Source organism: Dasypus novemcinctus, chromosome 7 (genome assembly GCF_030445035.2).
Source record: "Dasypus novemcinctus isolate mDasNov1 chromosome 7, mDasNov1.1.hap2, whole genome shotgun sequence".
Lineage (NCBI taxonomy): Eukaryota > Metazoa > Chordata > Mammalia > Cingulata > Dasypodidae > Dasypus > Dasypus novemcinctus.
Genome location: NC_080679.1, coordinates 43,700,158 through 43,727,829, shown reverse-complemented (window position 1 = coordinate 43,727,829; position 27,672 = coordinate 43,700,158). Strand labels below are relative to the sequence as shown.

General features: G+C 37.0%; 1 protein-coding gene across 2 annotated transcripts in view; it reads right to left on the bottom strand.

The window, feature by feature from the left end:
- The window catches only part of C2CD6 (C2 calcium dependent domain containing 6), a 259,407-nt gene that overhangs the window by 176,493 nt on the left and 55,242 nt on the right, over positions 1–27,672 (bottom strand). For both annotated transcript variants that reach the window (XM_058300370.2, XM_058300371.1), the window contains exons 5-8: positions 14,945–15,067; positions 14,276–14,320; positions 13,308–13,376; positions 11,587–11,666 (exon numbers count right to left, since the gene is read on the bottom strand). In XM_058300370.2, the coding sequence (XP_058156353.1) occupies positions 11,587–11,666; positions 13,308–13,376; positions 14,276–14,320; positions 14,945–15,067 (317 nt within the window). The remainder of the gene's footprint in view (positions 1–11,586; positions 11,667–13,307; positions 13,377–14,275; positions 14,321–14,944; positions 15,068–27,672) is intronic.

Here is a 27,672-nt window from a genome sequence, read left to right as displayed (position 1 = left end):
AGAGACCAGATTTTCAGGAAATCCTAAAGGGTGTGCTAGAGCCTGAAATGAAAAGGCAGGAGTCAGAGGCCTGGAAGAAAACCTAAAAAGGAAAATTATAGTTATAAAAGTAACTAAAAACATCAAAAGAGTGGTGAAAACAAAATATGACAGATAAAACTCAAATAGTCAGGAATAAACTTAACCAATGATATAAAGCACTTGTATTCAGAAAACTGCAAATCAGTGTTAAAAGAAATCAAAAAGGCCTAAATAACTGAAAAAACATTCCACGCTCATGGATTGAAAGACTAAATATCATTAAGACGTCAGTTCTACTCAAATTGATATGCAGATTCAATGCAATCCTGGTAGAAATTCCACCAGCATTTTTTTCAAAAAATTCAAAACATGATTATCAAATTTATTTGGAAGGGTAAGGGGTCCTGAATAGCCAGAAACATCTTAAAAAGGAAACACATACCCTCATCTCCAGGCTTTAAATCATACTACCTAGTTATAGTGGTAAAAACAGCATGGTTCTGGCATAAAGACAGACACATAGACCAATGGAACCAAACAGATGTTTCACAAATAGACCCTCACATGTAAGGTCAAGTGATTTTTGACTAGCCTGTCAAACTCACACAGCTTGGGCAGAACAGTCCATTCAACAAATGGTGCTGAAAGAACTGGATATCCATAGCCAAAAGAAGGAAAGAGGACCAATATCTCACACCTTATCCAAAAATTAACTCAAAATGGATCAAAAAACTAAAAATGAAAGCAAGAACCATAAAGCTTCTAGAAGAAATTTTAGGAAAATATCTTCAAGATCTGGTGTTAGGTGGTGGATTCTTAAAGGATATAAGAGGAGGACTGAGATGGACTTCTAATGTTGAATGTATATAGAAGTTTTAATTAGCTTTACTGTAAATGTGTGGAAATGTATAGAATGGATGGTAATACATAGTGAGTAACAGCTAGTTTATAAATAGGGATGTGACTGAAAATGGTAGTCTAGGTACATAAATGCCAATTGACAGAATGCTAGAGAATAATCTAGGAACTGAACAGCACAGTAACTCAAGAGGTAGATGAGAATTGTGGTTGATGGTACAGATGCATGAGTGTCCTTTGAGAGCTAGAGCAAATGCACATCACTATTGCAGGGAGGTGACAATATAGAGAAGCATGAAAAAAATACAACCGGAGTTACCTATGGACTGTGGTTAGCAGTAATAATATAATATTCTTGCATCTATGCCAAAGATATACTGTGTTGATAATGGAGCAGTATGGAAAGTGTGTGCCAAATGTACACCACTACAGGCATGGTAACAATCAGATGATATTATCTTATCTGAAACAAATGTTTTACCACAATGTGGTGTGTTGATACAGGGGGGCTGTTTTGGGAAGTCTGCACATGTGTATGATTGTTTTATAACTTTACAACTTCCGTCATAAAAAATTTACTTAAAAAGTAATAATAGAGTGAGTTTGGGGGAAAATACACAAAATGTAAGATAAGGACTATAATTAGTAGTAAGATTTTGACAATATTGTTTCATAATTTCAACCAGGTAATTGTGCCCGTTTGTTTGGTCAAACAAGCACTGGGCTAACTGTAATACGAGGACCTTTATGGACTTGAGTCACCATTGACTTTATTGCAGTGGTAAATCATAGATAACTGATTACAATTACATCAATCAGGGAGATTGCCATCAGCAATGAGTGATGCTTTATCCAATCAGTTGAATACTTTAAAAGGGGAAGTGATTCCAGGATTGAATGAGAATTTCCCAGCTCATCTTTGGACAGCCAGTCTCCCAGAATTCATCAAGAATCTTCACTGGCTTTCATCAGAGCCGCTGGTTGCTGCCTGCCTGAGGAACATGGATTTGTGCATCCCCATGGTCACGTGAGAGACTCTGATAAAATGGCATACTACTGACAGACAACTCTTGTTGATTCTGTTTCCCTAGAGAACCCTGACTATTACACTTACATTCAAGAATTCCAATGAATCCCAAACAGGATAAACTAGAAGAGAAGCACACCCAGAAACATAGTAGTTGTAGTGGTTTGCCATTGTTCATGAATTCCAAAAATAGATGTTGGATTTTGTTTGTAAACATGTCTGTTCCTCTGGGCATATATGATTGTATTAAATTCAAGTTTCACTTTTACTTGATTAGATAATGATTAAGCCTTTGATTAGGTTATGTCAGTAGGATGATGAGGGGGCAGGGACCCACAGTGAAACTACACGGCAGAGGACTTAGTGAGAGTTTTGATGCTGGAGTGCGGGAAGTAAATACGTAGAGAAGCATATACATGAGGAAAGAGAGAAGCCTCCATTAGACAAGGCAGAGGCCCTGGGAACAGAGATGAGCCATTCGCCTGATAGTTTACAGCTGGCCTTGTGGAGAGAGCACAGCAGCTGAGCCCAGAAGGAAATGAGCCCCAAGAGAAATGAGACTTATCCCAGCCTACAGCTGATATTGGAAGAAGCTGAGACCACAGAGCCTTAAGGATGGAGGCTGAACCATTACAGATGTCAGCAGCCACCTTGCTCCAATATGTGGCAACAGACTTTGATGAAGGAAGTAACTTATGCTTTACAATCTTGTGACTGTAAGCTTCTACCCCAAATAAATATCCTTTATAAATGGCAACAGATTTCTGGTATTTTGCATCAGCACCCCTTTGGCTAACTAATACAGTAGTCATACTATCAAATGTGAAAGGCAAGGACAGAGTTCTGAAAGCTGCAAGAGAAAAGCAACATGTTATATAAAAGGGAGTCCCAAAACATTAAGTACCAATTTCTCAAAAGAAACCAAGGAGGCAAGAAGGCAGTGGTAAGAAATATTTAAAGCGGTGGAAACTAATGAAGGATGTTATTAATGTGGGATGGTGTGGGAGGGAGGGGAGTGGGTGTGGCTTATGGGAATCCCCTATAATTTTTATGTAACATGTAATCTAAAGCTAAAAAATAAAATAAAATAAAATGGAAAAAAAAAAAAGCAAAGTGGTAGGGAAAAAAAACAACAACTGCCAACCAAGAACTTTATATGCGGTGAGATCATATTTCAAAAATGAGGGTGAGATGAAGACATTCCCAGGTAAACAAAAGCTGAGGAAGTTCATCACCATTAAGACTTTCTTCCAGCAATGATAAATGGAATTGAGAGGAAAGGAAATTAGAGAGTGGATAAAAATGGCATAAAGAAATAAAGGTAACCTTATGCATAATAATAAATACCAGTAATATTGAATTTTATTTTTGGTATTTTACTCCACTTTTTACTTGTTATAGGTTCTAAAATGTAAATGCATAAAAAGAAAAGATGAATGTATTGTTTTGGGCTTCCAATGTATAAATATATAATTTGTAATAAGTACAACAAAAAATTAGGGGGACAAAGGAGTATAGGAACAGTGTATGTGTTTGCTATTGAAATTAAATTGTTATCAAGTCACACATGATTGTTATAGATTTAGGATGTTCAATTTAAGCCCCATGGTAACCACAAAGACTCAAAATGGTTAATACAAAAATCAAATAAGTATGAAAGTAGGCTTTAATGGAGAATGGAGGGACAAAAAAGGTATGACTTACAAAGACAAAACAGAAAAATGGCAGAAGAAAGTCCTATATTATCATTAGTTACTTTAACTGTAAATGAACTAAATTCACAGTCAAAAGGCAGAGATTAGCAGAATGGATTAAAAGCATGACCCAGCTATATGCTGTCTTCAAGAGACTCAACTTAAAATCAAAGACACAAGTAGGTTGAAAACCAAATGACAGAAAAAGTATACCATATAAAATAGTAATCAAAAGAGAGCTAGGGTAGCAATTCTAGTATCAGATAAAATAGACTTTATGAGGCAGTGAACCCTAACTTAAACTGTGGACTGCTGTTAATATTTACAATTATAAAATATGCTTTCATCAATTACAACAAATGTACCAAACCAATGTAAGGTTTTAATAATAGGTTGTATATAAAAATCCTGTATTTTATGCAGGATTGTTCTGTAAAGCCACAACTTCTCAAAAAAGAACAAAAAAAAAAGTTATAAGGGACAAAGAAGGTCACTATATACTGATAAAGGGTCTGTGATGGTTAGGCTCATGTGTCAACTTTACTAGGTAATGGTGCCCAGTTGTTCGCACAAGCAAGCACTGGCCTAATTGTACTGTAAGGACATTTTATGGACCTAAATCACCAGTAATTTGATTGCATCTATGACTGATTACATCTACAATCAACTGAGAAGATTGCCTTTAGCAGTGAGAGATATCTCATCCAGTCAGATGAAGGACTTAAAAGGAGAAGTGGTTTTAGCATCAGGGAGAGAATTATCCATTTCTACTTCAGACAGCCCCTCTCCTGGGGAATTCATCAAGGATCTTCATTGGAGTTCACAGCTTGTAGCCTGCCCTACAGAATATGGACTCATGTATCCCCATAGTTGCGTGAGGCAATTTTATAAAATTGCATAATATTTATGGTATCTCATCAGTTCTGATTCCCTAGAGGACCCTAACAAATATAGGGTCAATTCAAAAGAAGACATGACAATTATAAAATAGGTAGGCCAATGGATTGGAAATGATAGTTTAGAAATAAACCCTCACATCTATAATCAACTGATTTTTGGACATAATGACAGAGCCCCAAAATACATGAAACAAGTAATGAAAGATTTGAAGGGAGAAATAGACAGTTCAGCCTTACTAATAGAAAACATCAATAACCACTTTTAGTAATGGTAGAGGGAAGTGGATGTGGCTCAAACAATTGGGCTCCCATTGACCATATAGGAGGTCCAGTGTTCAATACTCAGGGCCTGCTGGTGAAGGTGAGCTGGCCCATGCAGAGTGCTGGCCCATGCGGAGTGCTGCCCCACGCAGGAATGCTTTCCTATGCAGAGAGCTGGCAAAGCAAGATGATGCAACAAAAAGAGACACAGAGAAGAGATAATAAGAGATGCAGCAGACAAGGGAGCTGAGGTGGCACAAGAGAATGATCACCTCTCTCTCACTCCAGAAGGTCTCAGGATTGGTTCCTGGAGCTGCCTAATGAATATACAGCAGACACAGAAGAACACAGAGCAAATGGAAATAGAGAGCAGACAATGGAGGGAGTGGGGAAAAATAAATTAATTAACTAAATTAAATTTTAAAAAAATTTTTTAAACCTATCTTTAAAAAAAAAATTATGGCTAGAACAACTAGAAAGATGATCAATAAGGAAAGAGAAGACCAGAATGAAACTGTAAATCAGCTATACCTAACAGACACATAAAGAATACTTCATCTCACAGCAGCAGCATATACGTTTCTCTCTAGCGCTCTTGCATCATTTTCCAGGATAAACCATGTGTTGGGTCACAAAACAAGTCTCCATAAACTTTAAAAATATTAAAAATCACACAATGCAACTTCTTTGACCACAATGGAATGAAGCTAGAAATAAATAACATAGGGAGAAATAGAAACTTCACAAATTTGTGGAAATCAAACAACATACTTTTAAACAACAAATGGGTCAAAGAAGAAATCACAAGAGAAGTTAGGAAATATCTTGAAGCAAATGAAAAAGAAAATACAACATATCAAAACGTATAGGATGCAGTAAAGTCAATGGTGAGAGGGAAATTTATGACTCTAAATTCTTACATTAAAAAAGAAGAATGAATTCAAATCAGAGACCTTAACCAACATCTGGAGGATCTACAAATAGAAAAGCACACTAAGCCCAAAACAAGCATAAGGAAGGAAATAACAAAATTTGAGTAGAGATAAATGAAATAGAGAATAAAAATACAATAGAATCAACAAATTAAAAGTCAGTTCTGTGAAAAAACCAATAAAATGGACAAATCTTTAGTTAGACTGACAAAAGGAAAAAAAAGGGAGAGGACAGACATAAATCAGAAATGAAAAGGGGGACATTACTACCAATTCTACAAAAATAAAAAGGAGCATGGGAGGATGCTATGAACAACTGTACACCAAAATAGTAGTTAACTTAAACAAAATGGAAAAGTTCTTAGAATCACACACACTACCTACACTGACTCAAGTAGAAATAGAAGATCTCAACAGACCAATAACAAGTAAAGAGATTGAATCAGTAATCAAAAACCTGCCTCAAAAAGAAAAGCCCAGAATCAGATGTCTTCACTGATGAAATTTACCAAACATTCCAAGAATAATTAACACCTATCCTGCTCAAACTCTTCCAAAATATTGCAGTGGAAGAGACACCTCCAAACTCATTAAATGAGGCCAATATCACCCTAACATCAAAGCCAGATAAAGATACAAAGAGAAAAAAAATTACAGACCAATTATCCTTATGAATATAGAAGTAAAAATCCTCAACAAAATACTAGCACATTGAATCTAACAGTACATTAAGAGAATTATATATCATGAACAAGTGAAATTTCTCCCATCAAAATGCAAGGGTGGTTAAACATAAGAAAATCAATTAATGTAATAAATCACATTAACAGAATGAAGGAAAAACACATGATCATCTTGATTGATGCAAAGCATTAGGCAAAATCCTGTACCTCTTTTTAACAAAAACATTCAGAAAACTAGGACTAGAGGGAAACTTACTCAACATGATGAAGGGCGGATTTGAAAAACCCAGAGCTAATATCATACTCGACAGTGAAAGACTGAAAGCCTTCCCTCCAAGATCAGGAACAGGACAATGATGCCCACTGTCACCATTGTTATTCAACATTATACTGGAAGTTCTAGCCAGAGCAAATAGGCTAGAAAAATAAATAAAAGGCCTCTAAATTGAAAAAGAAGAAGTAAAATTTACTTAAAGGTGACACAATCTATATACAAAAGTCCAGAAAAATTCACAACAAAGTTGCTAGACTCAATAAATTCAGCAAAGTGGTAAGGTACAAGACCATCACACAAAAAGAAGTAGTATTTTCTACACCAGTAATTAACAATCTGAACAGGAAATCAAGAAAAAAATCTGATTTACATAAGCAACTAAAAAAATTAAATATCTAGGAATAAATTTAGTCAAGGATATAAAGAACTTATACAAGGAAATCTACAAAACATTGCTAAAAGTAACCAAAGAAGGCTTAAATAAATGGAAGGGCATAGTCTGTTTCAGATTGGAAGAATAAAGACTGTAAAGATTTCAATACTACACAGAGCAATTTATAGAATGAACACAATCCCAGTCAGAATTCAAACAGCCTTCTTCACAGAAATAGAAAAGCCAGTCATTGAGTTTATATGGAAGGGTAACACCCCTGAATAATCAAAACCATCTTGAGAAAGAAGAATGAAGTTGGATGACTTATTTTTCCAATTTTAAAACTTATTACAAATGTACAGTAATCAAAGCAACATGGATACTGGAACAAGGACAGATAGGTAGGCCAATGGATTGGAAATGACAGTTTAGAAATAAACCCTCATATCTATGACCAACTGATTTTTGGCAATGGTGTCAAGAGTTTCTCAATGGAGAAAGAATAGTCTCTTCCATAAATGGTGCTAGATATCCACATGCAAAAGTTTGAAGATGGACCCTCACAACATATACAAAAATTAACTTAAAATGGATTAGAAACCTAAATACAAGAATCAGCACTATAAAACTCCTAGAAGAGGAGGCGGACTTGGCCCAGTGGTTAGGGCATCTGTCTACCACATGGGAGGTCCGCGGTTCAAACCCTGGGCCTCCTTGACCCTTGTGGAGCTGGCCCATGCACAGTGCTGATGTGCACAAGGAGTGTCATGCCACGCAGGGGTGTCCCCCACGCAGGGGTATCCCCCACGTAGGGGAGCCCCACGCAGAAGGAGTGCACCCCGTAAGGACAGCCACCCAGCACGAAAGAAAGTGCAGCCTGCCCAGGAATGGTGCTGCATACACAGAGAGCTACCACAACAAGATGATGCAACAAAAAGAAACATAGATTCCTGTTCCGCTGACAACAACAGAAGCGGACAAAGACAACGCAGACAATCTAGAAAATGGTAGAAAATATTTGATAAGGGTTTAATATCCAGGATATATAAAGAAATCTTACAACTCAAGAAAAAAGACAAAGAAACTAATTAAAATATGGGTAAATCACTTGAATAAACATTTCTCCAAAGAAAAAATATACATAGCTAACAAACACATGAAAATATACGCAACATTATTAGTCATTAGGGAAATGCAAAACAAAACCAAAGTGAGATACCCTTTCACACCCACTAGAATGGCTACTATTAAAAACAGAAAATAACAAGTGTTGGAGGGATGTAGAGAAATAGGAATCCTCATTCATTGTTGATGGGAATATAAAATGGTGCAGTTGCTTCAGAAAACAGTCTGTTGGTTCCTCACAAAGTTAAATATGGAATTACATATGACCCAGCAATCCCACTTATATATATGTATATATCCAAAAGAATTGAAAGAAGGGACTTGGGCAGTTATTTGCATACTCATTTTCATGGCGACATTATTCACTGCTGCCAAAAGATGGAACCAACCCAAGGGTCCATCAATAGATGAATGAATAAATAACATGTGGTATATACATTCAATGGAATATTATTCAGCTGTAAAATGAATTAACTTCTGATACATGCAACAACATGGGATGAATCTTGGCGACACCATATTGAGTGAAATAAGTCAAAAGGATAAATATTATATGATTTCGCTCATATGAAGTAATTAGAATAAGCCAATTCATAGAGAGAGAAACTAGAATTCAAGTTACCAGCGGCCAGGGGGGGTAGGGAATCTGGAGTTAATGCTTAATTGATACAGAGTTTCTATTTGGGATGGTGGAAAAGTTTTGGTAGTGGATGATGGTGATGGTAGCACAACATGAATAAAATTAACACCACTGAATTATATATTGGAATGTGACTAAAAGAGAAAATTTTAGTTTGTGTATATATTACTAGAATAAATTTTTTTTAATTTTAATTAAAATTTTAAAAGAATACAGTGAGCCCTAATGTAAATTATGGACTATAGTTAATAATATAATTATAATAATATTGTTTCATCGATTGCAACAAAAAGGTACCACAGTAATGCCAAGTGTTAATAATAGGGTAAACTGTGTGTATGAGAAGGGATACATGGAACTCTATTATTTTCTGTTAAGTAACAACTTCTGTTTCAAAAAAGAATATGTAAAAAAATTACAATGTTAAAAAATTTGTCACACTTGACTTTTTTATTCTACTCCATAATATGTAAATGTTAATTTTAATATAACATTTCCCTCTCAAAATCTTTGAGTAGAAGTAGTAGTCCCCCAAATGCACCATGTTTTCCGGTGCATTTGCAGTGATTTGGCACACTTCTAGGACCCAAAAGAGAAAAGTTTACTCATATCTGAGAAGCATAATCCTCCAATGATGATAATGATGATAAGTATTTATTACTTGTATAAACAGGTAACAATTTATTAAGCATTTTATTATTAATATATACTAATGTTCTAAGTGCTTTACATATAACTTATTTAGTCACCACAATAACTCAGTGAGGTAGTGATTATTTTTATCCCAATCAACAGATGAAATATGAAGAACCTGTGTGACTTTCCTAGTGTCACACAGATAATACATGCAGAGCCTGGATATAAGCCAGGCAGTCTGACTCTAGAACCAGAACTCTTCACCAGAACTTTTCACCATATTTTGTCCTTGCCTATCCCTTCAGCTCATCTCCCATCATTCCCCTCCTTGCTCCTATGCTCTGAACCACTCATAACTAACTACTCACTGTTCTCCAACACAACAAAGCCTCAATATCTTCCTGCTTTTACACATGTGTCCTCTTTGGGGAATGGATCCCCTTACACCTCCAAAAATCATTAATAGTACTCATGATGCATACTATTCAAGTCTTATCTCTCAAACATTATTTCTTTTCTGAAGTCTTATTTTATATTACTTTCTTCCCCAATTCCCCCAAGAAGAGTTAAAATCTCCTTGGCTGTGTATCATAGTTCTCTGTTTAGACCACTATGAGGGCTCTTATCTCATTAGTATAATTGTTTTTGCGTTTTTTATAGGTTTCCTTCACTTTACACCATGAGTTACTGGAGGGCAGGGACCAGGTCTCATTTATCTTTGTATTTGCAGGGGACTGGGGATATAGCAGACATTTAATAAATGTTTATCAAATGAATGTATGCATGAGAAAATAATAGTCAATAAACATAGCAAAAACTACAACTTTGTTATTTCAACAAATCACCAATATCCAATGGACAAAGTTCATTTTTAATGATAAAATCCAGTGTTGGTGAATGTATATGACAGTAAGTACTTCAGAATATAATTCCCCAACTTATTACTAACTCCCTCTGCCTCATTTCAGATTTTCCCCATTTCTTATTCTTGGATATTACTATAGGTTAACTCTCTTATTCTCTTTCTCAGGTACTCATTTTTCTTTAATCTACTTTTTACTGTTGAAATTTCAAGATTGACAGATTTCATTTTAAGTTATGTTTGGTTTTCTAATTACATTTTTTACTTGTAAACTTTTTGCTGAAAATTGGGAAGTAACGTTTGGAACAGTGTGGAAGTTGGATTACATTGCTATATGGCAGAGCAGAAAACTTACAACTATTAGACACTCTGATTTTAAAAGTCCCCCACTCTTTCCCCAAAAGGATTATCTCACTGGCCAACTTTCCTCATCAGGCTACTTCTCCCTTCTCTCCTAAAGCCATGAAATTGGCTCACTTGCTCTCTCTTCTCGCTCTTCTCTCTCTCTCCCTCTCTCTCCCTGTCTCCCTCCCTCTCTCTCTCCCTCTTTCTCTTCCTCTCACTCTCCCTCTCTCTCTCTCCCTCTCGCTCCCCTTTTTCTTATCTCCAGAACTTTTCGCCTCCTATCTCTAGGGCTAAATCCAGAAACTCAAAATTTCTCCCACATTATTGAGCAAAACATTTCACTGCTTTCTTTACCTTTACCTAGCCCATCTTAGCCATGTCCTGAGTACTATCTTAAGACAACTGTGGTAGTTTCAGTCTTTTATGGACCCCAGAAAAATCATATCCTTAACACTAATCCATTCCTGTGTGTGTGAATCTATTATTGGTTGGGAACTTTTGATTACATTACTTCATAAGGCATCAACCAGGATGGCTTGTAACCCTCTTACTGGAGACCTTTATAAACAGGATGAATACAAAGAGAAAGCCACAGGAGCTGAGAGAGAGAAAGCCCTGAAACTAAGAAGCTGAAAGCAACAAAACTTGGGAAGGAAGAGAAAGAACTTCAGACATCAAGTGCCTTGCTATGAGAGAGAGGAGTACAGGATCACCTGCAGCTGGTCTTCAGTGAAAAAGCACTGTCTGATAATGCCTTGGTTTGAACATTTTCATGGCCTCAGAACTGTAAATTTCTAAGTTAATAAATCTCCATTGTAAAAGCCAACCCATTTTTGGTATATTGCATTTCAGCAGCCTAGCAAACTAAAACCACCACCAAAACGCTCCAACAAATGTACTAAATTTTTAAAATGCCAATGAACTGATCTTATTAATAAGACATTTAAAACACTTACGACACAGGGTCTGTTCTTTCTGGAGGTGGTGTGATATTCATAAACATAGATGGCTCAATAATTTTCTGTAAGGGTTTTAACTGAAGAGAAATAAAAATGTAAGTATACTTTAATTCTGTTTAGTTACAAAATACAGTTCACCCTAATACTCACCTAAGGAGGTCTATGAAATAGGCTTACAGATAAGGAAAAATGGAATGAAGAAAGGAAAGAAAGAACGTTTATTGAGCACTTAATATTTGCCAAGCATTTTATACCTTTAATTTTATTTAATCCCTTCTTCACTCCTATGAGGTAGATAAATGTGCCTTGTTCACAGATGATAATGAAGATAGTAATTTTTTTAAGGTTACCCAATAGATGTAAGAGGCAGGATTTGAATGCAGCTGTCTCTGCTCCCAAAGCCATGCTCTTTTTATGGTATTATGAAGCATATGTGGAGGGTTATATTTTCTAGTGTTAAGAATTTTTAAAAGTTGAACTTTTATTATATATCCCATTTTTTCCATATAAAACCTTTTTTAGCAGATTTTACTTACAGAAAGCAATACTTGCCCATTTTACCTGAAAGGGTGTATTTCTCCCTAAGCATGACTCTTATTGCATGTTTTACTTACGTTCAGACACAAAATCCATCTTTGAAGTTGATGTTTATAAGCTATGACTATCACAAAAAGGACTAAACAATTACGGGTACCCTAAAGGGCCTAAGGTATTATAAGAAAATAAACAGGCAGAAGGAAAAGAAAAAAAGACAAAGAGAAAAAGAATTAAAAATAAAAGGCTTGTGTCTAGTGGCTTCCATCTGTGTATTATTTATTTCTAATTCAAAATTATAAATCATTTTGATAGAACACAGGCAAATTTTTTTTAAGAATCTGTTCCAGGGACTTCTCAGTTAACAAGGTGGTAGGCTAATAAGATTTACCCACTCCCAACTACTCATTAAAAAACATACTAGAAATTGAAGAGAATATAGGGATTATTTCCTACAGCCACAGAATAATAGGGCTGGATTTTAAATGCCCCAAAGCTGTGATAATTCCCAGGGATACCAAGGGTTCTTTCTTGATGAGAGTGTTTATGCGTACAAATTTTCTAGAACTATTCCTTGAAAAAGTCATTATTTCCCTGCTAGAAATTTAGCCTAAGGATATAATCAAAGAAAAGGACAAAGAGTAATGTACAAAAATATTTACTGCAACGTGGATACATTGTCATGGATTTAAAGGGGCAGGCTAAAGTTAGGAAGATACCTTCTTTGGATATATCACTCTATTAATGAATCAAAAAGGATTCAGATAAGACCACATGTTGAAATTACCGCAGAAGAAAGCAGCATATATGTGGTCAGAATACAAAATATTATCTGAAGTTCAGAGTTTCTGTTTTTAATAAATATTTTAATGTAAAAATTTACACCCACTTCCTGAATTTTTAAAATTATTTGTTTTAATTATATAAACATGTAATTTGTGCATAGACAAAAACAAGTTTAATAATAAAAATGTTTTGGAAAAAGTCATTCTTTTTAAATATATAAGCAAATAATGGTGAGGTCTCATTTTTCTTTGGTCTGATGAAAAATCGCATTATTCTTAAAATATCTAATTTAAAGAATTTAATTTAAAGAGTTTCAGGTTGGAAAAGATAGAGGCTCAGAAGAGGATAATTTAACTGAGGAGCTACAATAGAATAATTTTTAAAAGAAGGAAACTAACCTGATGTGAAAATCCATAACCAAAGTTTCCATAGGAGAACATGAATTCCACCTCCAGCCGACAGATAAACTAAACATGAAGCAAATTGATTTTTATGTTTGAATGAATATTTTAATGGAAGAATGATGTGTGATATTTTTACTTTATAAATTTATAAATTAGAAAAGCCAAAGCATGAATCTCTTGAAAATAAAGCATTTACACAAGGAACTTCAGTAGAAAAATCTACTGAGTTTCTGGAATGTTGAAAAACTTTTGTGTTAAAGTCAAGGGATATTAGATGGTTAAAATACAAAATATCAACTAACATTGTTAATAGGATTACAATGAGATAAATATTCACATATATAAGCATTTACTCACATTCTTCCCACGTCCATTTCCATTTGAGGTAAAAATTTTATTTAGTCAAGTGACTTTTCTACTCTGAACCCTTTTCCTCATATGTGAAATGAAGAAGTATGTCAGAGGTAATGACCTCAAAAGTTCATCATTCTGTTTTTATTCTCCTTTCTTCCTGTTTTGGCTATTGGCACCAGAAGTCCCTCTGAATAGATCGATTAACCAAACTAATAATTTTTAAGTAACTAAAAACAAATTAGAGTAAGAACTATAAACAACCCTTTAGAAACTCCCCAAGTAGAAAAATAATATGGCAAATGAGGCACCTGAGATTATACAATAAAACAGCTAGTGGCATTTTACTCTTTCACCGCATGATTTCTAATGTTCTTTTTCATTATTTAGTAGTAAGATAGCAGCTTTAAAAGAAAAAGGGAGGTGTGAAAATTTTGTGAGTAAACTTACTTTCTATTTAATGCATTTCCATTAATTCAAACAGCAACTAGTAGGGTAACAAAAATTATAAAAAGATGTAGGCTACAGACAGTATCAGAGTAAAGTTATATGAAATGTTAAGAAAATGTTACATGTACACAATACTTTGGAAGTTTCAGTAAAGTCCTTACTGTACTTTTATTCAGCATTTGAAGTTCTTCAGTAAAGCACCCTTTCTTTAAAAAAAAAGTAATAAATAAAATTCAATATAGAATCACTCATGTACTGACCTGTACGTTACTTAAGCTATATAATTGCCAAAACAGATAATGAATTTTAACATGCACATATGACTCTCAGTAGCTAAAACACAAATACAATGAGAGGTAGAAAGTGAAGAACTCCTGAAAAAGAGAAAGTAAGAAAAGGGCATCCACAAAATTTTGTGTATAAACTTTTCCCTTATCTTTGACCTCTAGACAACACATGCCATATGCACAGGGCAGACTTCAAGCACCCCAGCTAAGGATAAAAGAACTGAACTGAAATTTGAGCTGTCAACTAAGAGAGAATTTGTAGTTTTAGCCATGGTTTAAAACATTGCAGAAAACTATAATAAAATATGCTTAGTTTTTTAAGTTGTATCACTGGCCTCCTAGAAAATTAAACTTAAAAACATTATTCTATTAAGTCCTAACTCCCTTATTTATTTATTTATTTTTTGATGGAGGGAGATTTTGTTTGCTAAGCACATGAGTATGAAGACAGATAACAAACAAAAGGAAACTATCAAGTATTGAAAAATCAAATATCAACTAGAAAATGAGGTATCAAGGTGAGAATATGACTTTGATACATACCAGAATTACCTCATAAAGGTGTAACTGAACATTCGCTAATAAAAGAGGATAATTTTCTATACCGTCATATTCCATTAGTTCCAAGTGAATATTATTCCGGTCATCATCTTGACGTCTGGGAACCTCAATATCAAAATACATACCAGAAAACATATATAAAAAGAAGCATTAAGTTTTCAGTCTGAATTTTGGATATAATTTGTGTAAATAATTCATAAGCTATATTATACTGTACACATACCTAATGCTTAGTTTGTTTTTAAAGATTTATTATTTTATTTATTTCCAGCCCCCCACTCCCTGTGTCCATTCGCTGTGTGTTCTGTGTCTGCTTGTATTCTCATTGGTCAGCTCCAAGAACCAATCCTGGGACCTTCTGGAGTTGGAGAGAGGCGATTACTATCTTGTGCTACCTCAACTCCCTGTTCTGCTACATCTTCTTATTTTCTTTCCTCTGTGTTTCTTGTTGTGTCATCTTGCTGCGCCAGCTATCCGCATCAGCTGGCACTCCTGCATGGGGCGGCTTTCCTGTACTGGGCAGCATTCCCACGCAGGGTGGCACTCCTGTGCAGACGGCATTCCCACATGAGCCAGCACTCTGCATGGGCCAGGTTGCTGCATTGGCCAGCTTGCCCTCACCAGGGGGCCCTGGGCATTGAACCCTGGATCTCCTATATGGTAGATGGGAGCCCAATTGGTTGAGCCACATCCGTTTCCCAAATGCCTAGTTTTTTTAAAAAATTCATTTTTATTGGTACATATTAATAAAGCATAAATCCATCCAAAGTGTACAATCAGTGGTATTTAGCATAATCACGTAGTTGCGCATTTATCACCTCAATCATTTCTAGAGCAGTTTCATTATTCCAACAATAATTTTTTTAAAAACTCATCACTTCTCCAATCTCTCTATGCTTCCCTTGCCATACATAGCAGCCTAGTTTTATTTTTTATGTCATTAGACTTGTAACCTTTCAACCTCATAGTCACATATACCCTAATGTCAACAAAATCAGAATCTTGTTTATGTGTCTGATATCAAATATAGTCCTTTTGAAACATTCATTGCCTACTTCTCTTTTTAATTTTATACAAAAAGTCACACTCATCACTTCCTGAAACAATATTACCAAAGGTTATTTGTCTAATATCCTTTCTACATCTTTTGTTATTTAACATTTTGAAGGAACATACACCATTGAAATTCTCTTCTAACCTTGAGCTCTGTAGCACAGTACCGTTACTTGGTGATTGTTAAAAATCCATGCATTCTTATTAATTAGAAAAGAAATCTCATGCCTTCCCACCTCTAAGATTCTAGGTGTTTATCTATGGTATCCCTCCCCATGGTTGTTGTTATAATAGACTCTGTATGAGAATTCATAAAGTTATGTTTTGACTGTCTTCCCCTGAGAAATGAGAAAAAATTAATGCGAGTGTCAACCAGTATGCCAGCATAGTGGTTAAAAATACAGTCTCTCTTTTTTTTTTTTTTTAGCAATTTGACATATAGGTTATTAGAACTAATCCAACTGCTGGAAGACTGAAATTTTTAAATAAAATATTAAAAATATATTCTTAAAAGCATAAAAGAGTTCACAAAATGCTAAGAAGTAATCACGAAAAACTCCAAGTGTTAGCAGAAACTCAGAGAGGTACTGGACCCTGAAGCTGTGTTTGCCCTGAAGGTATTTCCCAATGAGGTAGCCTGGAAACACAGCTTTCAAGGCCTTGAAAGGCACAGAAGGGAGAAGAAAAAAACCATGAGGCATGTAACGGTCCCAATCCTCTCCCATAAATCTGAGAGTCCACAGGGCTGTGACCTCAGCAAATGGAGTAACATTTCTTCCACCTCCTCCATAAAAAGGTTTCAAGGCAAGTTGCATTGCTAAGCAGAATGAGGGGGAAAATATCCCTGAGAAAGTACCAGTTCATATAGAACTGCAGCCTAAATAGAGATTATTGGACGGTATAAAACCCCTTAATTCTGAAATACAGTTTAAAGTGGTTTCAAACTGGTAGTGTCCTAGATGCCTTAATTTTTTTATTTGTTTTTTTTTTCTTTATTTTCTTTTAAATGTTACATTCAAAAAATATGAGGTCCCCATATACCCCCTACCCCAACCACGCCATCCCTCCCCCATCAATAAACTTTTCCATCATTGTGGCACATCCACAGCACTAGGTGAGGTGCCTTAAAATCAAATGGAAATATCCTTAGAGCTGCTACTTCCATTTTAGACTTCAAAGAAGTCCCACAAATAATTTCCAAGGAAAATGAGTAAATCACGGTAAAAACAATAGCCAAACAAGGAAACAAAGCACCATGAATGAGAATCAGTAGAAACAGACTCACAAAAATTTCAGGTATTGGAATTTTAAAGTGTTATGCTTACTATATATAAAGGAAAATAAGACAAGTTGAAAATATATTTCTGGCACCAGAAACTATAAAAATGACTTAGCAGACATGAACAAAGAAACAAACAGAACTCATAAAGAAATGAAAAATAAATAACTGAAACACTCAATAGAGAGACCCAACCACAGACTAGACCCAGGATAACTAATAAGGAGATGATGATGGACAACAACCATCCCAAGGAACCAAGAGAGTCTACAACTGCAAGCAAGAGAGTTCCATCAATCTGCCCCATGGGATCTAAGCCCCTCTCTCAATTAGAGGAGGAGTAGGCATCACCAATCCCAGAATCCTCAGGATTGGGGAATGAACTATGGACCAAGTAGACTTTCGGTGTTCTAACATAGACTTTTTGTGATTCTAGCAATGGAAGAACTTATATCATTGATGTGGAGGCAATGTCACTCACTGGAGGTTCTGAGGGCAGGGAGAAAGAAAAACAGGTGTTATAAGGGGCATTTCTGGAACTTGGGAATTGTCCTGAATGACACTGCAATGACAGACACAGGCCATATCTTGCCATAACCTACAAAATTGTGCTGAAGAGAGTGTAAACTACAATGTAAACTATAATCCATGCCTTGTGGCATTGCTCCAAAATGTGTTCATCAATTGTAACAACTGTACCACACTAATGAAGGATGTTGTTAATGTGTGAAAATGTGGGAGATATAGGGAGTGGGGCATATGGGAATCCCCTTTATTTTTGTACATTTATGTAACCTAAGCATCTTTTTAAAAAAATAAAAAATATATTTGAAAAACAAAATATATATATATAATGGCCTGTATCTGTCACTGCAATGTCATGCAGGGCAACTCCAATGTCCCCAAAATGCCCCCGTATTATACCTATTCTTCCTTCTCCTTTCTTCCCTCTCCCTCCCCTCAGAACCTCTGGTGGCCACTGCCTTTATATAAATGATAAATGCTATAATAATAAGTGTACTTTAGTCCACTGTTCCTTCTCCAAACTTGAGGATTTGGGGATGGTGATGCCCACTCTGTTTCTAGTTGAGAGGGAGGCTGAGATCCCATGGGGCAGATGGATGGAACTATCTTCCTTGCAGTTGCAGGCTCTCTCTATTCCCTGGGATGGGTGTTTTCCATCATCATCACCTTGTTAGTTGTCCTGGGTGAGTCCAGTGAACTGGAGAGTAGGTGTTGCAACTCTGCTGAGATCCAGGCCTCCAGATAGTATCATTTAATAGCCAGGGGACTTGTGTCATTTTATTTAAACTTGCATTATTAAATTCCAGATTTATTGCATTGTGGCCAGAAATGTAAGCACACAATTCCTGCCTTCTGAAATTTACTGAGAGTTTCCTTTGTAACCTAACACGCAACCAATTTTTGTAGAAATTTCATGGCACTAGAAACAGTGTATTAATTGTATAATACAAAGTTCAATAGGGGAAGCGGATGTGGCTCAAGTGATAGAGCTTCCAACTACCATACGGGAGAAACTGTGTTCGATACCTGGGGCCCCCTGGAAAAAGAAGAAGAGAAAGCATGCCTGTGCAGCAAGCCAGTGCCCATGTGAGTGCCCATGTGGTGAGCCAGTGCCCCCATGAGTGTTCACATGAGTGCCTGCACGGTGAGCCGGTTACCTGCGCAAGTGAGTCACGCAGCAAGATGATGCCGCATCAAAAGAGAGACAAGGGGAGAGTCAAGGTGAGGCACAGCAGAAACCAGAAACTTTGGTGCAATTGACAGGGAACCTCTCTCCCCATCAAAGGTCTCCAGAATTGAATCCTGGTGAATCCTAGAGGAGAGAAAATGAGAAGACAACACAGACAACAAAAACAGCAGGGCAGGAGGAGGGGAAGGGGGGAAAATAAATAAACCTTTTTTTTAAAAATTCAATAGGTTATGATCAAATAAACTTCATTTCTTTTATCACTAATGCTACGCTAACAGGGATTGACAATCTTTTTTCTGTAAAGGGCCAGAGAGTAAATTGTTTAAGCTTAGTGGTCTAAGAAGAAAATTCAAGTATATGATGTAGGCATTTATATAACAAAAGACAAAACAAATGCAACCAGTAATTACTTCAAACTTTCAAATAATTCTTAACCTATACTTTAAGTGTCAGAAATCAAAACAAAAAAGGCATCTTTTGTGTCTCCTTCATAACCCTACTATCCAAAATGCACTTGCACAGAGCCAGTCTATCCTGTCCCAGTAGTTTTCGGGAACTGCTATCTTTGAATGTATAAAGACATAAAATATTGGTTAAGGAGGAAGAGTGTGAAAAATATTTGTGTCCTTTCAGAAAAGAATTCATAGAGTAGATAAAGGATGCCCAATTTTCTGACTAGAAAACATCTTAGTTTATGACATGATAGCACCTCACTAGTAAATATTTGTTATATGAAAAGGAAGATGGGAAGAACATTGAATAAATCTTGAGGAATAGATGGGTAGTCACCGCAGCTCTACACTCCCATGTCTGTTTCCTCTGCCTCCTCCACCCAGCAAGATTGCCACTTTCTGCTTGGGTTTCACTTCCCTGAGCCATAGCTTGACAATCACTGCCAAACAGAAAAGTATTTTAAATTTGGAGCTCACTTCTTCTATTGCCCTTCTCTTAATGACAGCAGCTCTCCACTATTCATTGTCTAATGGAAGAAAATAGTTCCTTCATATATTTTATTGTTTTGTAGTTGTGTAGTATAGAAGAGAAAGTCCAATGCCAGCTATTTTAGCATGACCAGGACCAGAAATTTATTCCTATTCATTCTTCAATCTGAGTTTTAACATCACTTACGCAAACAGCCTTTCAGGACAATTAAGTTAAATACACTGACTAATCCTTTTTATTGGTAAATTTGTATGTTTTATTTTTTAACTATTTTGTAAGTTTTTGTAAATTAAAGTCCTAGAGTACATACCATATTTTTTTCCAAGTCATACAGTACACAGTTAAAAAGTCAATTCTACAATGGTTAAAACAAAGAACTTTTTTTTTTGCTCCCTCATTAAACACCCCCTAATTCCTCAGAAATCACATTTGTCAATTTTTTCATGAATTTCTGTCTTTTGCCTTCACATTTCTAAGTAAAATGCTTATATTATTATTTTTAGTTTAAATACTATCTATTGACTGCTTATTCTTGAAGAAAAAACACCCTCTCCAAAAAATTCCCACATTGTTCTTTCCTCCCACTTCTTCAATATATTATATCATACTTTTTAAATAGCTCAATGATTAGGTTTACACTATTATGTAAATGTAACTATAATTCAGAATTTAAAATATAGTTACAATGATTATATATCCTTTCCAGTATATGTCGTTTAAAAATATCGCTGAAGTTAACATTTGGATTGCCTTTTTTTTAAAGATTTATTTTATTTAATTCTCCGCCCCCCTGTTCCCTCCATTGTCTGCTTTTTGTGTCCATTCACTGTGTGTTCTTCTGTGTCTGCTTCTATTCTCATTAAGTGGCTTCAGGAACAAATCCTGGGACCTTCTGGAGTGGGAAAGAGGTGATTACTCTCTTGTGCCACCTCAACTCTCCGCTCTGCTACATCTCCTTATTTTCTCTCCTCTGTGTCTCTTGTTGCATCATCTTGCTGCGCCAGCTCTCCACGTCGGCCAGCACTCCTGCGCAGGGCAGCTTTCCCGCACTAGACAGCATTCCCACGCAGGGCAGCATTACACATGGGCCAGCTCACCATGTGGACCAGCTTGCCCTCACCAAGAGGACCTGGGCACTGAACCCTGGACCACCTATAGGGTAGACAGGAGCTCAATTGGTTGAGCCACATCCATTTTCCTGGCTTGCTTTTTGTGTTTGCTTGTGCAACTTTCTATATAGCTATTACTAAGTCATTCCCAAACTTTCTATGACAGTTCCATAGAAACTCTTCTTTCAAACTAATAGTTCCTATTTAAATGGATAAGAAAATAAGAAAAGGAAATTCATTGTGCTAATGAAGATACACACTCCGTTGATTTATTTGATTGTCAAGCGCTAATGTTTCATATTGTTTGATTTATATGGGTATGTATCTACAAAATTCCTGAGAATGTGCCGTTGAAATTTAGGGAATCTGGGAAACAGACTTTGGCCCAGTGGTTAGGGCGTCCGTCTACCACATGGGAGGTCCGCGGTTCAAGCCCCGGGCCTCCTTGACCCGTGTGGAGCTGGCCCATGCGCAGTGCTGATGCGTGCAAGGAGTGCCGTGCCACACAGGGGTGTCCCCTGCGTAGGGGAGCCCCACGCGCAAGGAGTGCACCCATAAGGAGAGCCGCCCAGCGAGAAGGAGGGAGCAGCCTGCCGAGGAATGGCGCCGCCCACACTTCCTGTGCCGCTGACGACAACAGAAGCGGACAAAGAAATAAGACGCAGCAAAAAGACACAGAAAACAGACAACTGGGGGAGGGGAGGGGAATTAAATAAATAAAAATAAATCTTAAAAAAAAAAAAAAAAGAAAGAAATTTAGGGAATCTATCTGCAAAGTAAAGGAAACAGTATGGCCTGCTCTAGCAAAACAGTGCCTTGTTGTTTTTAACCTATGTGCAAAGAACTATATTCATTACTCAACACTTAAGCAAAATGAAGTTTGTGAAAAAAAAAAAAAGAGTATAGAGAAAATGTTTTAGGGCTCAACCAATGTATAAAACTATCAAGAAACAACTGGATTAATCAATGAATCCTGAAGCTATACAGAATAGTCTTGCTCATTTTAAAGAAATTATGATGTATATTCAAGGTTCCAAGAAACTTAACTATAAACAGAAGAAAATCCTTAGCACAGCAAGTTCTAGTGTGAGAGGCAGTTTAGTGATATGTGGTATTAAGCCAGGTTGCCTACATTCCCACTTCCACCACTTACTAGCTCATGACCTTAAGAAAGTTCTTTAACCTCATAGGGCCTTAGTTTCCTCATCTGTAAAATAAGGATTATAAGAAGAGTATACATCTTTTGAAGCTGTTGTAAAGATTGAATAAGTTAATCCATGAAAAAGTATTGAGAACAGTCCTGGTAAAAAATTAAGCATTAAACAACAGTCAAAGAACAAACTTTACTAAATTGGGAATGGTGTGGAAAGGACTCAGTCTAGAAATTCTGTAAAAAATTGCTCAATTTTTTTTTAGGGTAGGCAAAGGAGTAAAGAGTTTAAGAAACAACATAAGAGTACACAGTCTGAGACAGATTACAGGTGTGCTGCGGGTGAGACATGCCAAAAATATTCAAATTTTTAGCTCATAAACAATTACACAGAGTAAAGATCTGGCAAAAATATTTAAAAAGAAGTTGATTTTATTGAAAGAGACTACAACTTGAAGAAAAATAAAATAATTCCACAAATTTCACCAAGTGAAAAACTATGAGAATTTTTATCGAGGACTGTGAGTAGATGGCAGGGTAGGAAGGTCCAGAAATCAGTCCCTCCACCAGAACAACAACTAAACAGGCAGAAACTCTCTGAATCAACTATTTGGAAACTCTTAAGTCCAGAAGGACCCAGAATAGCACCCAGGGAAGAGCAGGAGAAAGAGGCAGGTAAATCATGGTTAATTACTAGTAAACTGCTCTCTGCATAGAAGATACCAGCACCATCCCCACTCGGATGGCAGGTCACCGGGGTCTCTGGCCATGACATGGGTTGTTGATACCAGAAAGAAATATAAAAATCCACTTCCCCCAAGATCTGGAGTAGGCATGGGTCTATTGCTGATCATAGCTTTTGATTAGCAACTTCAGATTGCTGGGGGCCCAGATCTGAGCATAGCCATGGTTCCAACCTGCCCCAGATAAAGGTGGTAGAGAAGACTTAAACACAGAAGTTTCCCAAGAGTTGTGGAGGACAGGTGACATGTTGCATTTTCTGGGCAGGTCAAGAAAGTGCTTTGGAGAACCACAGAAGAAGCTCAGGAGCCCTTCCTGGGCCCTCCTTCCTCAGTTTGGAACAGATCTGAATTCCTTTTGTGGGTCCCTGTCCTTATTTGGACTAGGAAAGAATGACTTGGGAGACTCCTCTCTGGCATGACCACCCTCACCACCAGAATTTGTCCTTCATGCAAAAGCAGGTTGAGACAACCAAAGCAGTGTAAGAAACAACTGCGGTGGACAGCCTTGGGCAAAAGCTTACCTGTCTTAAATCCAACAATAAAACACCCAGAGGAGGGAAAAGATCTGTCTCGTGGAAAGTAGAGGGAGAATTTAAACTCCTGTGAACAGGGGAATTCCTAAGCCAACACACAAGTCAGAATAAAACACAGTCTGGGAAAAGACAAGCACTTTGTATTTACCTTGGGGGAAACCTTCCTGACAAGAGGGTTGACATTCAAGATAATCTTGAAGATGACAGATTAGAGACAGGCGACTCACTTCTCTCCCAGAAAAATAGCTAAAGGACAGGCAGAAATGGCCTGGAAAAAATATTTTAGGGTTTAGGATATTGGAAAGAGGCTGGACACTATCCAGAAGAGAAGAGTACAGGAAAAGAACTTCAATGGAAAAACTGTGAGTAGAAGCTACAGATACAGATGTTGGTACCCTTCCCCCCATCCTCAGAGCAGAAAGCTTTGAACTCTCCTGTCTCTGGCCAGAAAACAGAAGAGAGAGGGATGCCGCCTAAGGCTGATTCAGTTTTGGCCAAAAAATTTGGTTCGCTGTGTCCCACCAGCCCTTCCAGGCCAGGTGGGGCTACACCATTGTCTGCCTTGGGACTGAAGAGATCTAACCTTCTCAGTTACTCTCCCTACTGACCAGGACTGGTTGTTGAGGATGCAAAAGGGAGGGGGCTGCCAGAAAAGGTCGGAGAACATCCTCTGAGAAAGGTTGATTTACCAGGCTCTGAACAGCCTCCAAGCAGATCCTCTGCCACATTGTTGCTGTCTATGTTGGAGCAAACATAGTCCTATCACGGTTTGAACTGAGAAGGTGGTGAACCGTGCCACCTGCTGGTAGATCAAGAAAGTGCATATGAAGAAATTAAGTAAGAGTTTCCTCCTCCCTCCTTCCCCCTTTGCAACCTCCCTCCCCAAGGTCATTGGAACTGGGTCAGCAACCCATTACAGGGCCCATACCTGGATTTAAGCAACAAACAGCGACAATTCTAAAGACCTAGAACAGACTGAACCAAGAATCAAAGAACAGCAGTAACACACAACCTCCTGCCACTAAATCCCTATGCAAGAGAGAGAAATCGAGCATCAAAATAAACTGATATCATAATCAGATGCCTAGACATCAGAAAAAACTTACAAACCCTATTAAGAAAATAGAATAAATGGCCCAAGAAAATGAATATATCAAAACCCCAGAAGAGACAAAGGATTTGAGACAACTAATCAATGAGGTTTATAAAAGGCTCCTCAATCATATCAATGAGTTGAAAAAATATGGCTAAAGAGATAAAGGACATCAAGAAGACAGTGGGCAAGCACAAAGAAGAATTTGAAAACCTGAATAGAAAAATAACAGAGTTTATGGAAATGAAAGACACAATATGTAAGATCAAAAACATATTAGAGGGAAGCAGACATGGCTCAAGCAAATGAGCTCCCACCTACCACATGGGAAGTCCCGGGTTTGGTTCCCAGTGCTTACTATGGAAGATGAGCAAGACAGCAAGCTGGTGTGTCAGGCAGGCATGGTGAGCTGAAACAAGAAGATGATGCAACAAGGAGACACAAAGAAGACAGACAATGAGAGACACAACAAAGCAGGGACCTGAGGTGGCTTAAGCAACTGACCACCTCTCTAACACATGGGAGGTCCCAGGTGCCTCCTAAAGAGAAGACAAGCAGACGCAGAGAGAACAAAGAGAATGGACACAGAGAGCAGAGAGTGAGCACAAAGAACAAGAAGGGGAGAATAAATAAATAAAATAGATCTTAAAAAAAAAAAAACACATTATAGGCACACAACAGCAGACCCAAAATCATAAAGGAAAGAATTAATGATGCTGAAATTGAAGAGAAAAACACAGAGAAAAGAATGGAAAAAAGTGAGTAGGGCTCAGAGAGTTGAATAACATGAAGGAAAACAGTAAACATGTCATGGAGATTCCAGAAGGAGTAGAAAGGAAAAGGGGCAGAAAAAGTATTTGAGGAAATAATGGCTGAATATTTCCCAACTCTTATGAAAGAAATGAATTTACATGTCCAAGAAGTGCAGCATACTTCAATCAGAATAAATCCGAATAGACATATTCCAAGACACATACTACTCAGAACATCAAACATCAAAGATAAAGAGAAAATACTGAGAGCATGAAGGGAAAAGCAAACCAACACATACAAGGAACACCCAGGAAAACTTAGTGTGGATTTCTCATCAGACACCATGGAGGCAAGAAGATGGTGGTATGATATAGTTAGGATACTGAAAGAGAAAAATTGCCAACCAAGAATTCATTATCCAGCAAAACTGAGCTTCAAATATGAAGGTGAGTTTTAAATATTCACAAATAAATAAAAACTAAAGAGGGTTTATAAAAAACAATACAGAGAAGAGGATTTGGCTCAACTGATAGAGTGTCCGCCTACCATGTGGGAAGTCCAGGGTTCAAACCCAGGGCCTCCTGACCTGTGTGGTGAGCTGGCCCATGTGCAGTGCTGCTGTGCATAAGGAGTGCTGTGCCATGCAGGGATGTCCCCTGCATAGAGGAGCCCCATGCACAAGTAGTGCGTCCTGCAAGGAGAGCCACCTCACACAAAAAAGAAACAGCCTGCCCAGGAGTGGTTTCGCACACACGGAGAGCTGACCCAACAAAAAGAGACACAGATTCCCAGTGCCACTGACAAGAATGCAAGCAGACACAGAAGAACACACAGCAAATGGACACAGAGAGCAGACAATGGGGGAGGGGGAAGAAGGGGAGAGAAATAAATAAAAAATAAATCTTAAAAAAAAAGCACAATAATCTGCCTTTAGAGGAAGCATTAAGGGGAACCTTACCACCCAATAGAAAAAGAAAGGAGAGAGAGGCTTGGAGGACAGTGTAGAAGGTAAAACTAGCAGAAAGGATAATCAGAGTTTTTTAAAAAAAGAGACAAAAATAAGATATGACATATGAAAGCAAAAAGGATAAAATGGTGGAAGCAAATAATGCATTGAGTAATATCATTGAAGGTGAATGGATTCAAGTCCCCAATCAAAAGATATATGCTGACAGAATAGATAGAAAAATATGATCCATCCATATGCTGCTTACAGGAGACTCAACTTAGACCCAGGCATACAAATCAGCTAAAAATAAAAGGTAGAAAAAGATACTCCATGCAAACAGCAACCAAAAAAGAGCAGGCGTAGATATCAAAACAAAACAGACTTTAAATGCAAAAAACTTATAAGAGATATAGAAGGTCATTATGTATTAATTAAAGGTACAATCCACCCAAAATAATAATGATAAATATCTATGCACCTAACCAGGGTGCCCAAAAATATATGAGGCAAACTCTGGCAAACTGAAGGGAGAAACAGACATCTCCACAGTAATCACTTGAGATTTCAACACACCACTCACATCATTAAATAGAACAACTAGACAGAAGATCAACCAGGAAACAGAGCACTTGAGCAATATGATAAATGAGCTAGAGCTAACAGACATATACAGAACGCTGCAACCCAAATCAGAGGGTTATATATTCTTCTCAAGTGCCTGGGGCTCTTTCTTCAGGACAGACCAAATATTGGGTCACAAGACAGATATCAATAAATATAAAAAGACTGAAATTATACAAAACACCTTCTCAGATCATAATGGAATGAAATTGGAAATCAGTAATAGATGGGAAAGGGGAAAATTCACAAATGTGTGGAGGCTAAACAACACACTCCCAAGCAATCAGTGGGTCAAAGGAGAAATTGTAAGAGAAATTAGTAAATATATTGAGATGAATGAATATGAGAAAACAACTTACCAAAACTTATACAGTGAAGGCAGTACTGAGAGGGAAATTTATAGCTCTAAATGCCTATTATTAAAAAAGAAGAAAAGGCTAAAATCAAAGACCTGATTGACACCTGGAGGAACTAGAAGAAGAACAGCAGAGCAATTCCAAAGCAAGCGGAAGGAAAGAAATAATAAAGAGTAGAGCAGAAATAAATGACATTGGGAACAACAACAACAACAAAAAAATAGAGAAATCAACAAAACCAAATGTTGGTTCTTTGAGAAGATCAATAAAATTGACAAACTCTTAGCAGACTAACAAAGAAAAAAGAGAGGGAAGATGCAAATTAATAAAATCAGAAATGAAAGGGGAAGTTATGCTTGACCCTACAGAAATAAAAAAGATTGTAAGAGGATATTATGAGAAACAGTAGATGATG